Source organism: Schistocerca nitens, chromosome 4 (assembly GCF_023898315.1).
Source record: "Schistocerca nitens isolate TAMUIC-IGC-003100 chromosome 4, iqSchNite1.1, whole genome shotgun sequence".
In the NCBI taxonomy this organism is placed as follows: domain Eukaryota; kingdom Metazoa; phylum Arthropoda; class Insecta; order Orthoptera; family Acrididae; genus Schistocerca; species Schistocerca nitens.
The window spans coordinates 31,476,450-31,491,893 of record NC_064617.1 but is presented as its reverse complement, the minus strand read 5'-3'; the positions used below and the strand labels follow the sequence as shown (position 1 = coordinate 31,491,893).

Sequence of the window (15,444 nt, the reverse complement as noted above, 5' to 3'; positions counted from 1 at the left end):
TGCTCAGAACCATTTTGTTCCGCAGTGTCTGACGTAGTGGTCATGCCTTCCATAAAAATCCATAGCATTTTGCATTAACTGTAAACAGGGCGATTTTTGTCCACCGTGTACAAACTCTAGGGATTGATCGATCAGAGAATACGTAACAAAAAAGATCTAATGAACGTATGTCCGGAAATGCATGGTTCCCATACTAGAGACATTCATTACCCTGTACTGGCAGGCCAACTGCCTGATTCTGACGCAGCGATCACCTTCCACAATGTTAATCACAGTTTCCTCCAAGTCTGGTGTGCAAACATTTCGGCTACGTCCTTCATGATTCCCTGCTTCCTGAAACGACCCTGTGCCAGAGAACGGCAAAACACTGTTGCAAACACTGAATGCTGTGTTTGTTGTGGCCGGGATAGGTCTCCTGATACAGCCGTGCTGCCCACCGCAAGTCGCCATTTGCCTTTTCGTAAGTAAACACCATGTCGGAAAGCTCTCGATCCGAATAAGGAACCATTGTCTACAACGCTGCACCACATCCACTACTAGGTGAGTCAGGAAGAAAAGTGAGTCGGCCACAACAGTACCAATTACTGTGTCAGGAGAGGGTGCTAGGGCATGACGTATGACGAACAGTACCGTCCTCTAGGAGGAAAACATGCATCTGTAACTGTGGCCGCATGGTACAGCACGTATTAGACCGCAGTCTCTGTAACAAAGTATGAGTGAATAAATGGAATCTAGCATGGAAACCATGCATATCCGGACATAAATTCATTAGACCTTTTCCGTTCCGTATCCTCTCATCAATCAATCCCCAAAGTGTATAGGCGGTGGAAAAAGTCACCCTATATACATTTTAAACAATCCAACGGGTTCAGTGATTGCCTGCTGTGCTGAGGTTGCGACACTTGTGAGGAGCGGCAGTTGTGAGGAGACCCGGCCGAGCAGGTAGCGGGAGGTCTACAGGGACACCAGACAGGTAGCGGGCGGTCTACAGGGACACCAGACAGGTAGCGGGAGGTCTACAGGGACACCAGACAGGTAGCGGGAGGTCTACAGGGACACCAGACAGGTAGCGGGCGGTCTACAGGGACACCAGACAGGTAGCGGGCGGTCTACAGGGACACCAGACAGGTAGCGGGAGGTCTACAGGGACACCAGACAGGTAGCGGGAGGTCTACAGGGACACCAGACAGGTAGCGGGAGGTCTACAGGGACACCAGACAGGTAGCGGGAGGTCTACAGGGACACCAGACAGGTAGCGGGAGGTCTACAGGGACACCAGACAGGTAGCGGGAGGTCTACAGGGACACCAGACAGGTAGCGGGAGGTCTACAGGGACACCAGACAGGTAGCGGGAGGTCTACAGGGACACCAGACAGGTAGCGGGAGGTCTACAGGGACACCAGACAGGTAGCGGGAGGTCTACAGGGACACCAGACAGGTAGCGGGAGGTCTACAGGGACACCAGACAGGTAGCGGGAGGTCTACAGGGACACCAGACAGGTAGCGGGAGGTCTACAGGGACACCAGACAGGTAGCGGGCGGTCTACAGGGACACCAGACAGGTAGCGGGCGGTCTACAGGGACACCAGACAGGTAGCGGGAGGTCTACAGGGACACCAGACAGGTAGCGGGAGGTCTACAGGGACACCAGACAGGTAGCGGGAGGTCTACAGGGACACCAGACAGGTAGCGGGAGGTCTACAGGGACACCAGACAGGTAGCGGGAGGTCTACAGGGACACCAGACAGGTAGCGGGAGGTCTACAGGGACACCAGACAGGTAGCGGGAGGTCTACAGGGACACCAGACAGGTAGCGGGAGGTCTACAGGGACACCAGACAGGTAGCGGGAGGTCTACAGGGACACCAGACAGGTAGCGGGAGGTCTACAGGGACACCAGACAGGTAGCGGGAGGTCTACAGGGACACCAGACAGGTAGCGGGAGGTCTACAGGGACACCAGACAGGTAGCGGGAGGTCTACAGGGACTCCAGACAGGTAGCGGGAGGTCTACAGGGACTCCAGACAGGTAGCGGGAGGTCTACAGGGACACCAGACAGGTAGCGGGAGGTCTACAGGGACACCAGACAGGTAGCGGGAGGTCTACAGGGACACCAGACAGGTAGCGGGAGGTCTACAGGGACACCAGACAGGTAGCGGGAGGTCTACAGGGACACCAGACAGGTAGCGGGAGGTCTACAGGGACACCAGACAGGTAGCGGGAGGTCTACAGGGACACCAGACAGGTAGCGGGAGGTCTACAGGGACACCAGACAGGTAGCGGGAGGTCTACAGGGACACCAGACAGGTAGCGGGAGGTCTACAGGGACACCAGACAGGTAGCACACCGCAGTTGACTACTGCTCCTGTTGTAAAGATGGAATTCTCCACGACTACGAAAGGGAAGCCTTTAGTGATTTATAACGCTTACCAGTATATAGTGGAATATACCAACAATAAAGGTGTAAGTTATTGGCGGTGCGTAAACGTGAACAAGAAGTGTAAAGGAAGACTATCCACCAGAAACAACTCAGTTTTAGGCGAAGGCAGCCATACATGTATTCCGGACGTCGCGGCTAATGAAGTGCGAAAATACGTGGCAAACGCCAAAAGGCGTGCAAAAGAAACGGACACTTCAATTGCTTCTGTTTACGCCGAAGAAGTAGGGCTATTGTTCAATCAAGGATACGACATCGTCCCATCACTGACGTCACACAGGATTGCAAAAGATCGCTGCGACGCATCAGGCAAAAAAGCGTTGGATCTACACAAGATCCGACCGATGCTACAGGAATATTTCTGCACGAACATCATTTGCTAATGAATGATGGGAGCTAATTTTTGCTTGCAGATGACAACTGAGGACCAAATGATAGGATATTGGTGTTCGACAGCGAAAGGGGAAAATCCAGTTTAACAGACTGCAATTCGTTCTTTGTCGATGGAACGTTCAAAAGCTCCAGCAAGCAGTTTGGACAGTTATTTATTGTTCGTGCCAATATTTCTAGTTCCAACCGTGTACGCCTTGCTACCGAATAAAAAGCGAGAAACGTACGATCGCTTTTTCACAGCTGTTAAGAGCAATGTACCTGGATGGAATCCTACAGCTATCATGATGGATTTTGAAACTGCAATCACCCAGTCATTAACACATTTGTTTCCTGATGCGAAGATTAATGGCTGCAACTACCATTTCAATCAGTGCTTGTGGAGGCAAGTGTAGAATTGCGGCCTTGTTACTGCCTACAAGGAAAACGAAGAAATTCGTTTTCACATAAGATTGTGTTCCGCTTTGGCTCACATTCCCCTGGACATGTTAGATGATGGGTGGCTATGCATTCAGGAGAGCACGCCAGATAATGAAAAACTGCAGGATTTTTACGACTATTTTGTTGAACAATGGTTGGATAAATATATGGAACCGCTCAGGAAGGCGTCACCGCACCAACAATGTTTCAGAAGGATGGAATCGGAGGATAAATACATTAATTTCGAAGGTTCATCCAAATTTTTACTCCTTACTAAAAATTCTCAGAGAGGACGCAGAATATCATGGGCACCAATTTCACCGACTAGTTTTAAATCTAGGTGGGAAAAGAAGAAAGAAGTCCGCAATTAAGACAGATTAAATAGTTTCTACGGCCCTTACAAGACTCCAAGTTGACGGCAATACAAAATCATTTATTACTTGCGTGGCCTATGCACAGAAATTACAATGAAAAGGAAATGGCTGAAGCTACAGCAACACTTGTAAATACTGAAAAGAGGTTCAGTTCACGCCGATCGCTCTATTGTAAAAATTGCAAATAAATAATCATCCGGTAAATATTGTAAATAAATATAATGGGGGACGAAGAGAGACTACCTCCTCGTGGTGTTCCCTGGAAACGACACAAAGTCGGCTAAATGTCTCTTGCAAATTGTAAAAGATTCACTAATGAAGTCTGAAAAGTCATAGCTTTTCTAACAATCACAATCAGCATTTTTGTGCAGAGAATTTTAGAAACAATGTCTGTTTGAGTGGACGATGACTACATTTTGTTTCAATACATAAATTGCATTCCTTAACGCTAATTGCTGGCAGGACTCACGTTAGACCTCAGTACACTTCCCTGCGTGGTCCGCGAAAATTGAGGTTTATTTCGAAACAATTAAAGAAAAAAGTTTCTACTGAGAAACAAATTCTTTAGTTGATTCCTCTTAATATATGGTAAAAGGTTGCCATTCCTATCATATCAAAATTTGGCTGAGCGGTTGAAAGATGAAAAATATTTACGGTTTCTATAGTTTCTGTAAAATGCGTCGTTAAGTATGAGGTTGAGCGAAAATTATGCCCTATGTAAGATTAATCAGAACAAAAATTCCAATGAAAAAGGTCTTACACATAACTGTGATGCAACTAATGGTTGACACGATATCGTGGGGGCAAAATCAGCTCCGATTTCTAATGTGACTAAGGCCACTTGTCCTTGCCCAAAAAAAATCTGAAATAATGTAGCCTGGTTGCACTGGAGGAGTGTGAATGTCCCTCGGCAGCTGCCCGGGCCGGCACAAGCCGAGCGCTCAGTCACACCAGGCGGCAGCAGGTAGTGGCCGAGCAGGTAGTGGCGCAGCATTTGCGACACACCCTCTGCCGGTCCCTCAGTATCCCGGATTTCTCACAAGTGTCTCCACATTCCAGTTTCTCACAAGTGTCGCTTCTCACAAGTGTCCACAACTCGCTGTGCTCACGCCTTTGCGTTTGATTTCCATTTAGTCACGCAGCCGGGCAGGCGGGCGCTATGTCCCAGTTACTCGTGTCCTAGCCCCTCTCCTATCGCCGTTGCTATGTAGCCAGTCTCTTTAGCGGATTTGTTGCATCCTTCAAGTTTGCTGTAAAACAATGCTCTCTTTGGTTCGCGTTAGATTTTAGCAATTTATCATGTAACCGAAATTTTATAATTCCTTTTAGTACCTATGTGGATGACCTCATACTTTTTATTATTTAGGGCCAATTGTCATTTTTCGCACAATACAAATATGTTGTCTAATCATTTTGCAATTACGTTTGATCTGTAAGGTTTCCAGCTATTTCCGGTATTCGACAAGAGCGATGTGAGGTCTTTTTGTGTTCGATAAGTCATACTTCATACTTGTTTACTGGATACTTTTTTCCTATATAAGTCTTCAACAATCGATATATTACGCCGCAGATGTTCTGAGTACAAACTATGTGATCTTTGGTTGTCAGCGATATTGTCGTTGCCTGTGTAACATTCGAGAGTATGAAGTAAGAGAGTCTGGTCAAGCTTTTGAGCTGTCTGGAATACAGAGATGCAAATGCAGAGGATACTGATTTTTGGAAACATGGTTTTGTAAAGTGTGAAGATATTTAGGTAATGCTGCTGCATTGCTTGCTCACCCTTAATTTATGATAGGTTTTTGAAAGGCAAATTTTCAATATGATTTTCTTTATTGATTCGGGTTGATTAGCTTGATTGTTGAGACGGATTTAAACAAAATTCTGTGCCCACATAATTTGGACTAGATTCACTACTCCTTTACCCTTCATTAATGAGTTACATGACAGAGTTATATTTTATATAAGAAGTGAATTTTTTACAAACTGTTGTAATCGTTAAAAAATTGTTCCATATGTCAGTTTTTAAACGGTTGTCTCTTCTGTATCTTCAGTAAGTTCAGTTTCTTTCACCGTCCCCTTACTATTTTGTAATCTTGTGTCACCAAATTTCACTTGGCGGAAAGCAGTTACTTAAATGTAAACGTAGGCTTCCGCGGCCGTTGTCACAGTCAATAAAATTCTTCTGGGTTTGAGGCCGCATTGTCAATTATAAACATCAGACGTTTCGGCGACTATTGCAAGACGCCTTCTAGGGTGTGTTGGCGAACGTCGGAATTTTATAATTGACAATGCGGCCTCAAATCCAGAAGGCCTTCTAGGGTGTGTTGGCGAAACGTCGGAATTTTATAACTGACAATGCGGCCTCAAATCCAGAAGAATTTTATTGACAGTTACTTAAAGTTTAAATATGACGTGTTTAGCATAGTTGCTTTATCTTCCATTGCTCTCGGGTAAGGCTCTTTTTTCTTTTTTTTTTTTTTTTTGCTGCTGCGCAGCATTCTAACATTCACCAGTCTCGAACAGCACCGAGCTTCCGTTGCCACAAGGTAAGTTACGGAAGTTTATTAGGGCCCATTTAACATCACTGTAGGAGCAACAAAATTATTTACAGTTGAGCATTGCATTTCAAATTATCGCCATGGTCAGTACAGTTAAAGTTTAGTTAAGATGTTACTTGTTTGTCAGACATTCTTCCTCTTACAGTGCAGTGTTACACATTCTCGTGAGTGTTCAGGAATTTCTTAGTTCGCTTAAGTAAATTTACAGTGGCAAACTGAGGGGCTACCCGATTGAGAAGAAACTGACATACGGCCAGCAGAGCGGTGTGCTGAGCACATGCCCCTCCATATCCGCGTCCAGTAATCCTTGTGGGCTGAGGATGACACGGCGGCCGGTCGGTACCGTGGAGCCTTCATGGCCTGTTCGGACGGACTTTAGTTTTTAGTTGTGTGTGTTGGAAATGCAAGAAATGCATTGTGCCCCCCGTTCACTGTACTGCACAATACAGAGTTTCACAAGGTAGCTCATTCGTTATACTGTTTTATGTTTCTTAATTAGTTTTGATAAAAGTTAATTGGAAGACGGTTACACAATTTCAGATGGATTCAGCGACTCTTTCTGTCAGACAGGCTTTATGTAACCATACTACTTGCACTGTTCAGTTGACAGAAAATTCACATTAACCGTACACACACGAAGATACGAATAGGAGACCATTGTTGTTGTTGATGTGGTCTTCAGTCCAGAGACTGGTTTGATGCAGCTCTCAATTATAAAAAATAAAACAAAAATACAGTTAAAGATCTCCTGATGGCTTTACTAGACAGTAAATGATTGCATCATCTGCAGACAACCTAAGAGGCCTGCTCAGATTGTCTCCTAAATCATATACACTCCTGGAAATGGAAAAAAGAACACATTGACACCGGTGTGTCAGACCCACCATACTTGCTCCGGACACTGCGAGAGGGCTGTACAAGCAATGATCACACGCACGGCACAGCGGACACACCAGGAACCGCGGTGTTGGCCGTCGAATGGCGCTAGCTGCTCAGCATTTGTGCACCGCCGCCGTCAGTGTCAGCCAGTTTGCTGTGGCATACGGAGCTCCATCGCAGTCTTTAACACTGGTAGCATGCCGCGACAGCGTCGACGTGAACCGTATGTGCAGTTGACGGACTTTGAGCGAGGGCGTATAGTGGGCATACGGGAGGCCGGGTGGACGTACCGCCGAATTGCTCAACACGTGGGGCGTGAGGTCTCCACAGTACATCGATGTTGTCGCCAGTGGTCGGCGGAAGGTGCACGTGCCCGTCGACCTGGGACCGGACCGCAGCGACACACGGATGCACGCCAAGACCGTAGGATCCTACGCAGTGCCGTAGGGGACCGCACCGCCACTTCCCAGCAAATTAGGGACACTGTTGCTCCTGGGGTATCGGCGAGGACCATTCGCAACCGTCTCCATGAAGCTGGGCTACGGTCCCGCACACCGTTAGGCCGTCTTCCGCTCACGCCCCAACATCGTGCAGCCCGCCTCCAGTGGTGTCGCGACAGGCGTGAATGGAGGGACGAATGGAGACGTGTCGATTCAGCGATGAGAGTCGCTTCTGCCTTGGTGCCAATGATGGTCGTATGCGTGTTTGGCGCCGTGCAGGTGAGCGCCACAATCAGGACTGCATACGACCGAGGCACACAGGGCCAACACCCGGCATCATGGTGTGGGGAGCGATCTCCTACACTGGCCGTACACCACTGCTGATCGTCGAGGGGACACTGAATAGTGCACGGTACATCCAAACCGTCATCGAACCCATCGTTCTACCATTCCTAGACCGGCAAGGGAACTTGCTGTTCCAACAGTACAATGCACGTCCGCATGTATCCCGTGCCACCCAACGTGCTCTAGAAGGTGTAAGTCAACTACCCTGGCCAGCAAGATCTCCGGATCTGTCCCCCATTGAGCATGTTTGGGACTGGATGAAGCGTCGTCTCACGCGGTCTGCACGTCCAGCACGAACGCTGGTCCAACTGAGGCGCCAGGTGGAAATGGCATGGCAAGCTGTTCCACAGGACTACATCCAGCATCTCTACGATCGTCTCCATGGGAGAATAGCAGCGTGCATTGCTGCGAAAGGTGGATATACACTGTACTAGTGCCGACATTGTGCATGCTCTGTTGCCTGTGTCTATGTGCCTGTGGTTCTGTCAGTGTGATCATGTGATGTGTCTGACCCCAGGAATGTGTCAATAAAGTTTCCCCTTCCTGGGACAATGAATTCACGGTGTTCTTATTTCAATTTCCAGGAGTGTATATAGATTAGGAACAGCAGAGCCTACAACACTTCCTTGGGGAGCGCCAGATATCACTTCTGTTTGATTCGAGGACTTCCCTTCAATTAGTACGAATAGAGGCCTTTCAGACAGGAAATCACGAATCCAGTCGCACAACTGAGACGATATTCCATAGGCACGGAATTTGATTGCACGCAAGCGATATTTTCTATATCCGTGTACTATTTGTGAATACATGGTTTTGTTCAAGGTAATTCTTAATGTAAGAACACAGTAGGCCTACATGTTCCAAAATACTACTGCAAATCGACCTCAGTGATATGGTCTGCAACTTTCGTGGCCTTAGATACGGCGAGCTGTTGTATGTTATTGCCAAATACAGGTCGACAATTATTGAACTTCTGAACGGTTTGCGTTAGGACTTTCAAACTACACGGTTGGCCGCGCCGAATGATGGGTATTAGTATGTGAATATGGTTTGGTTTAGCGATGAAACCCACTTTCATTTGCATGAGTTCGTAAATAAGCAAAATCGGCGCATTTGGGGGACTGAGAATCCGTATTTCGCTATCGAGAAGTCTCTTCGCCCCCAACGGATGAGTGTGTGGCTTGCAGTGTCCAGTCGCGGAATAATCGGTGCGATATTCCTTGATGGCACGGTGGCTACCGAACGGTAAGTGAATGTTTTGGAAGATTATTTCATCCCCATCGAAATCGATCGTGATTTCGACAAGACGTGGTACACACAAGACGGAGCTCAACCCCATCGAAGCAGGAGAGTGTTTGACGTTCTGGAGCAACACTTTGGGGACCGCATTCTGCCTCTGGGTACCCAGAGACGACTGGCAGGGCCCTCGATTAGTTACCATATGCTCCGGATCTGTACTAATGCAACTCCTCTTTGTGGGGCTACATTAAAGACAAAGTATACAGCAATAACAACAAAACCATTGCTGAGATGGAAACAGCCATTCAGGAAGTCATCGAAGCATCGATGTTCCGACACTTCAGTGGGTCATTCAGAATTTCGTTATTCGTCTCCGCCATATCATCGCCAATGATAGCAAACGTATCGAACATGCCATAACCTAAATCAGAATATCTGTAGTGACGTTTACATGTTCATACTTTAAAGGGAACCTAGTTGGCATGCTAACTGGCCTGGAAGACTTGCCTTTATTAAGTGCTTTAAGCAGCTTCGCTACACCGAGGATATATACTTCTAAGTTACTCATGTTGGCAGTTGTTCTTGATTCGAATTCAGAAATATTTACTTCGTCTTCTTGGGTGAAAGAATTGCGGAAAATCATATTCAGTAACTCCATTTTGTGACCCTGTCATCGGCATATCATGCAATGAGGATATTGATTGTGTCTTGCCGCTGGAGTACTTTACCTGTGAGCAGAATCTGTTTGGATTTTCTGTCAGTTTTCCCGGCAGAGTTCCGTTGTAGACATTATTAAAAGCATCTCGCACTGATATTCGTGGTGAATCTCGATCTTCTTGTGTTTTAAAGTTGGCATGCTCTTTTCGTTGCTTCTGCAACAGTGTTCTGGCACGTTTTGTGTAGCACGCGGAATTAGTTCAAACTCTTTTAATTTATTAGGTATAAATCTTTCAATTGCTGCCCATACTATTTCCTTGAATTCAAGCTACGTCTGGTGTATGCTTACATAATTTGAAAGGAATGGACACTTTCTCTTAGAAAAGTGTCAAGCGAATTTTTATCTGCTTTTGTAAATAGACACATTTTACTTTTATTTTTGGTGGCTTTGGATGTTACGGTATTAAGTCTCGCCACAACGACTTTGTGCTTACTAATCCCTAAGACCGTTATGATGTCCTCTGTTTTCTTAGGATTATTTATCCTAAGAGTTCAAGTACCTTTTCGCAACCATTTACAGTTCTGGTGTGCTCCTGAAGTAACTGCTCAAAATATTTTTCAGAGAGAGCATTTAGAACAATTTCGGGCGAATTTTTGTGCCTATCACCTGCTTTGAACATGTATTTTCACCAACATATCGAGGACAGATTGATGGCACCACAACCTTTAACTGTGTGAGTGCAGTACCTGTTTGAGGTGGTACTCAAATTTTCTTTGAACCTCTCAACAAGCGTGTGATCTGAGACAAGGGGTCGGTAAAATGAGCCTATTATTAATTTATTCAGGTTGTCAAGTGTAACCTCTATCCACACTAACTCACAGAAACTATCTACTTCAATTTAATTTCAACATATACTAATTCTAACCGGAACAAACACTCCGCGATCAACTGTATTTAACCTATCCCTTCTGGACACTCATTTCGTAAAAATTTTGGCTGACCTTTCTTTGGCATTACTCGTATTCCAATACCTATACCGATATAAGCTTGGATCTCTGATTCTTTCCCAGTAATGCTACGACACAACTGCATTACCTATGGTTCCTACGTCTACCTCTACCTGTGTTTGACCTGAATCCTTCGAGACTGAAGCCATTTTTGTTCTTTCCCGATCATCTAACCTAAAACACCGCCCTGTTCACCCACACGTGCAGCTGTTTCCTGTGTCTGACCTATTAAGCGGAACCTGTAAAGCGACTATCCTATGGCGCAAGTCGAGGAATCTGCATCCTACACAGCCCCAAAACCACCTGAGCCTGTGATTCAGACCCTCCACTCAGCTGTACCAAACACGCACAACTGGTCCTGTTGACGATACTACCGATCTGTCTTCATCTTGGAAGAAGAATGGCAGTCTTTACCACTTCAAATAGCTTCCAGAAACCAAACAGAATCTCTTCTGACGCCAAGTGACTCGCAGTATTAGTACCGAAATGAACCATCACCTGTAGTTGACTGCAATCTGTGCTATTTATGGCATCTGGAAGACCCTTTCCACTTCTGTGACTACTCCTCATCCTCTTTCTCCTCCTGCGCCCCCTCCCATCCTTGATAGTCGCGTCCGTAATGCCCCGATTACAAAGCTAACAGTGGAACTTCCAATTACCAGTAGTCCCAACCTCCGCCAATTCCCGGCTCTTGCAGGCTGAAAAATGACTGCATCTGGATGATGATTATCATCAGTCACAGGCAGGACCAGAAATCTGTGTCAGGTGAACCAGGGAGGCCTTTCGATAGGCTCCTGGGTACACTTTCGCTGTTTACCACGTCTTGGAGCGAACTCCGATTGTAATATTCATTTCAATAATGATTTCAGTGGAAGAAGGATTAACTTAGCGCAATATTCCTGTATTTTTCTTTGCAAAGCAACATTGGACGCAGCAAAAAAAAAAAAAAAAAAAAAAAAAAAGACTGAGCACTGGGGGGACTAAACTTCTGAGGTCATCAGTCTCCTAGAACTTAGAACTACTTAAACCTAACCTAACCTAGGGACGTCACACACATCCATGCCCGAGGCAGGATTCGAACCTGCGACCGTAGCGGTCGCGCGGTTCCAGACTGTAGCGCCTAGAACCGCTCGGCCACTCCGGCCGGTTGGATGCTGCAGCCTGAATTCTCTCGACGACCGCGGGTGAGGGGGCAACCTCAGTGTGTGTAGTAACTGGGGTGCTCATACGATCGTACTTTTGGTAATATGCGTTGATGCGGTACTGAATTAAATACTTTTTTCGCAAATCGAGAAATAATGTATTTACCTGACGGCCTTGATCCAAAGCTTTCAGTATATCATGTAACAAAAGTGTGATTCGGGTTTCACGTGACCGATGTTTTCAGAATCTATGGTAATTGGCCTGGAGGGGCTCTTTCTGTTCGAGATACCTTATTACGTTTGAGCTCAAGATGTAAGGTTCTACAACAAACCGATGTCAAGATATTGACTGTTGATTTATAGATGACTCCTACTACCCGTCTTCTAGATGGATGTGGCCTGTGCTTTCCTTCAATTAATGCTCACGGTTTTTTGTTCGAGGTATCTACAATAAATTATGGTTCAAAGTAGAGCTAATTCAGCCGTAAATTCAGTTTAGACTCTGATAGGGATTCCACAGGGCCCAGGAGATTTGTTCGATTGTAAGGATTTCAGCTATTTCTTCATCGTCACTTACACTAATATTCATTTCAATAATGATTTCAGTAGAACAAAGATTAAGTTAGCGCAATAGTCCTGTATTTTTCTTTGTAAAGCAACACTGAAAGCTGCAGCCTGAATTCCGTATATCGTAGCCAGGGCAGCTTCCCGCAGTTTCCAGAGAGCGTCAAGAGTCATGTCAGCATAATTCAAATACAGTCCCTGTCCATTTCTGGTAAAACTTTACTAGGAGCCGTCCACGGTTTTACTCCGAACGCCTGTCGCAAGCGATCATGGGAAGTTAAGATGGCAGAACAGCTAATTTGTAAAACTAATGACGTAACGACATGAATTCGTTTCGAAAGCGCACGAATAAATAGTCTATTCAACGCAACAGGATGCTCAACGTAATTGGTTAACAATGCTGTCACCTTTCAACATAACTTAAGTCTCGGGCTACGCTGCGAATAATGGCCTTCTAGTCGTAAGAACTGGTGTGTTGTAGAGGACGAAAACGGCGATACACTAATCTCTTTGTCAGAAACAGAAGCATATACTGCTACACACTGAAGCGCCAAGAAACTGGTACACCTGCCTGATATCGTGTAGGGCCCCCGCGAGCATGCAAAAGTGTCTCAAACCGTCGTGGCACGGACTCCACTAACGTCTGAAGTAGTGCTGGAAGGAACTGGAGGGAACGGACGCCATGTTCTGCGGGGCTGTCCGTAAATCCGTAAAAGTACGAGGGGGTGCAGATCTCTTCTGAACAGGACGTTGCAAGGCATACCAGATATGCTCAATAATGTTCGTGTCTGGGGAATTTGGTGGCCAGCGGAAATGTTTAAACTCAGCAGAACGTTCCTGGAGCCACTCTGTAGCAATTCTGGACGTGTGGGGTGTCTCATTGTCCTGCTGGAATGCACAATTGACATGAAAGGATGCGGGTGATCAGACAGGATGCTTACGTACGTGTCACCTGTCAGAGTCGTATCTAGACGTATCAGGGGTCCCATACCACTCCAACTGCACACGCCCCACACCATTACAGAGGCTCCACCAGCTTGAACAGTCCCCTGCTGACATACAGGGTCCATGGATTCATGAGGTTGTCTCCTTACCCGTACACGTCCATCCGCTCGATAAAATTTGAAATAAGACTCGTCCGACCAGACAACATGTTTCCAGTTATGATGTCGGTGTTGACGGGCCCAGGCGAGGCGTATAGCTTTGTGTCGTACAGTCATCAAGGGTACACGAGTGGGCCTTCTGTTCCGAAAGCCCCTATCAATGATGTTTCATTGAATGGTTTGCATGCTGACTCATGTTGATGGCCAGCACTGAAATCTGCAGCAATCTGGACAAGGATTGCACATCTGCGACACTGAAGCAATCTCTTCAGTCGTCGTTGGTCCCGTTGTTGCAGGATCTTTTCGCGGCCGCAGCGATGTCGCAGATTTGATGTTTTACCGGATTCCTGATATTCACGGTATACTCGTGAAATGGCCTTAAGGGAAGTCCCCATTTCATAGCTACCTCGTAGATGCTGTGTCCCATCGGTCGTGCGCCGACTATAACACCAGGTTCAAACTCGCGTAAATCTTGATAACCTGCCATTGTAGCAGCAGTAACCGGTCAACAACTGCGCAGCACCGTGTTCTGCCTGTTTACATGTCTCTGTATTTGAATACTCATGCCTATACCAGTTTCTTTGGCGCTTCAGTGTATAAGCACGTACTTTCTATCGCACTGCACACAGGCAGTCAGACAAATGTACGTTTAACCTCTTGCCATTGGAAGCGCTGCAAAGCTGTACTACTACAATATAATTAAAATGAATTAAAACAACAGGTCAAAAAAGGCCTGGCGTCTTTTAGATGGTGGTAACAGCGATAAACTAAAGACCTTCACAAAAATGAGATACTAAGCAAGCAACTTAGACACGATAAACTAAAGTCCTTCACAAAAATGAGATACTAAGCAAGCAACGACATTGACCCTATGGCATTGCATGCAGAGTGTCTAAATTATACTACTACGTGAAACTAATACACAAAACCTTCAAAGATTTTGACATATATGACTATACTGCATGTGTGTATAACTGAAACTGTAAACTGCAGCTTTCAACGTACCTTTTCCAGTTCCTTTTCGATCTTCGACGCACGATTCACGAGTGGTCCCCTAATACCATACTGCATTTCCTTTATGCACGGGTTGAGTGTTTCCAGAGTCACACTCTTAGCTCGCCTGCTGGGACGATCCCCGCCGATACTGTTGGCTGTCACCATGTTGCGAGCTATATGAGGAGGTACAGCTACTGTCTCCATATACAGTGCGGCACTCCCGTTCACGCGTTCGTATATCGGCATGGCGTTGCGCGCTTTAAGGGTCCGCACAGAATGAAACACACGGCTTCCTGCCATGGCTGCTCTTGGAATTTCAACGTGCTCTCGCTAATTCGGAATTCCCGATATTAAGAGTGAGCTGAGCAGGGAACTGCAGACCGTATACGGCTTTAGACGGAATTCGAACTGTAGCCAGTTTTAGTGGTAACTGTCTGATGAGCTCGTTACAGAAGTCATACCAGCACGCACAGTAACTTGTGAAATGAAACGTCGTGTGGCTAGGGCTTCCCGTCGGGTAGACCGGTCGCCTGGTGCAAGTCTTTTGAGATGACTTTCGTCGAGCCAGAAACAACGCGACAGAGAAGCTGCAACACCTCAACGGGTAAATGAGCTCGACACGTCCTCCGCACAGATGCTCGTGTGGAAGAACCGTCTGCTACTGTGTGTCTCTCCACTGGCGACGTTCAGGTCCGAAGGTCCGTGGTAAAGCGCTATCTAACGGTCCGTGCAGCAGAGCTGATAGTGAGGACGACCGCGTGTTGACACTTTCCAAGCAGCTCGCCTGTAGGTGTCGACTTCCGCTGATGTTTCGCCCTTTTGAATGGTAGCGCGAGAGAGGTAACAAACACCTACGTGCTCTGCAAAGTTCTGTGAAGTCCATGTCAGAGGCA

At 46.5% G+C, this 15,444-nt stretch overlaps 1 protein-coding gene across 1 annotated transcript in view; it reads right to left on the bottom strand.

Moving 5' to 3' along the window:
- LOC126251998 (alanine aminotransferase 1-like) overlaps positions 1-15,194 on the bottom strand; it is a 66,217-nt gene extending 51,023 nt beyond the window's left edge. The window contains exon 1 of the mRNA XM_049952781.1: positions 14,561-15,194. Coding sequence (XP_049808738.1) covers positions 14,561-14,851 — 291 coding nt within the window. The 5' untranslated portion in view covers positions 14,852-15,194. The remainder of the gene's footprint in view (positions 1-14,560) is intronic.
- Positions 15,195-15,444: the final 250 nt, after the last annotated feature.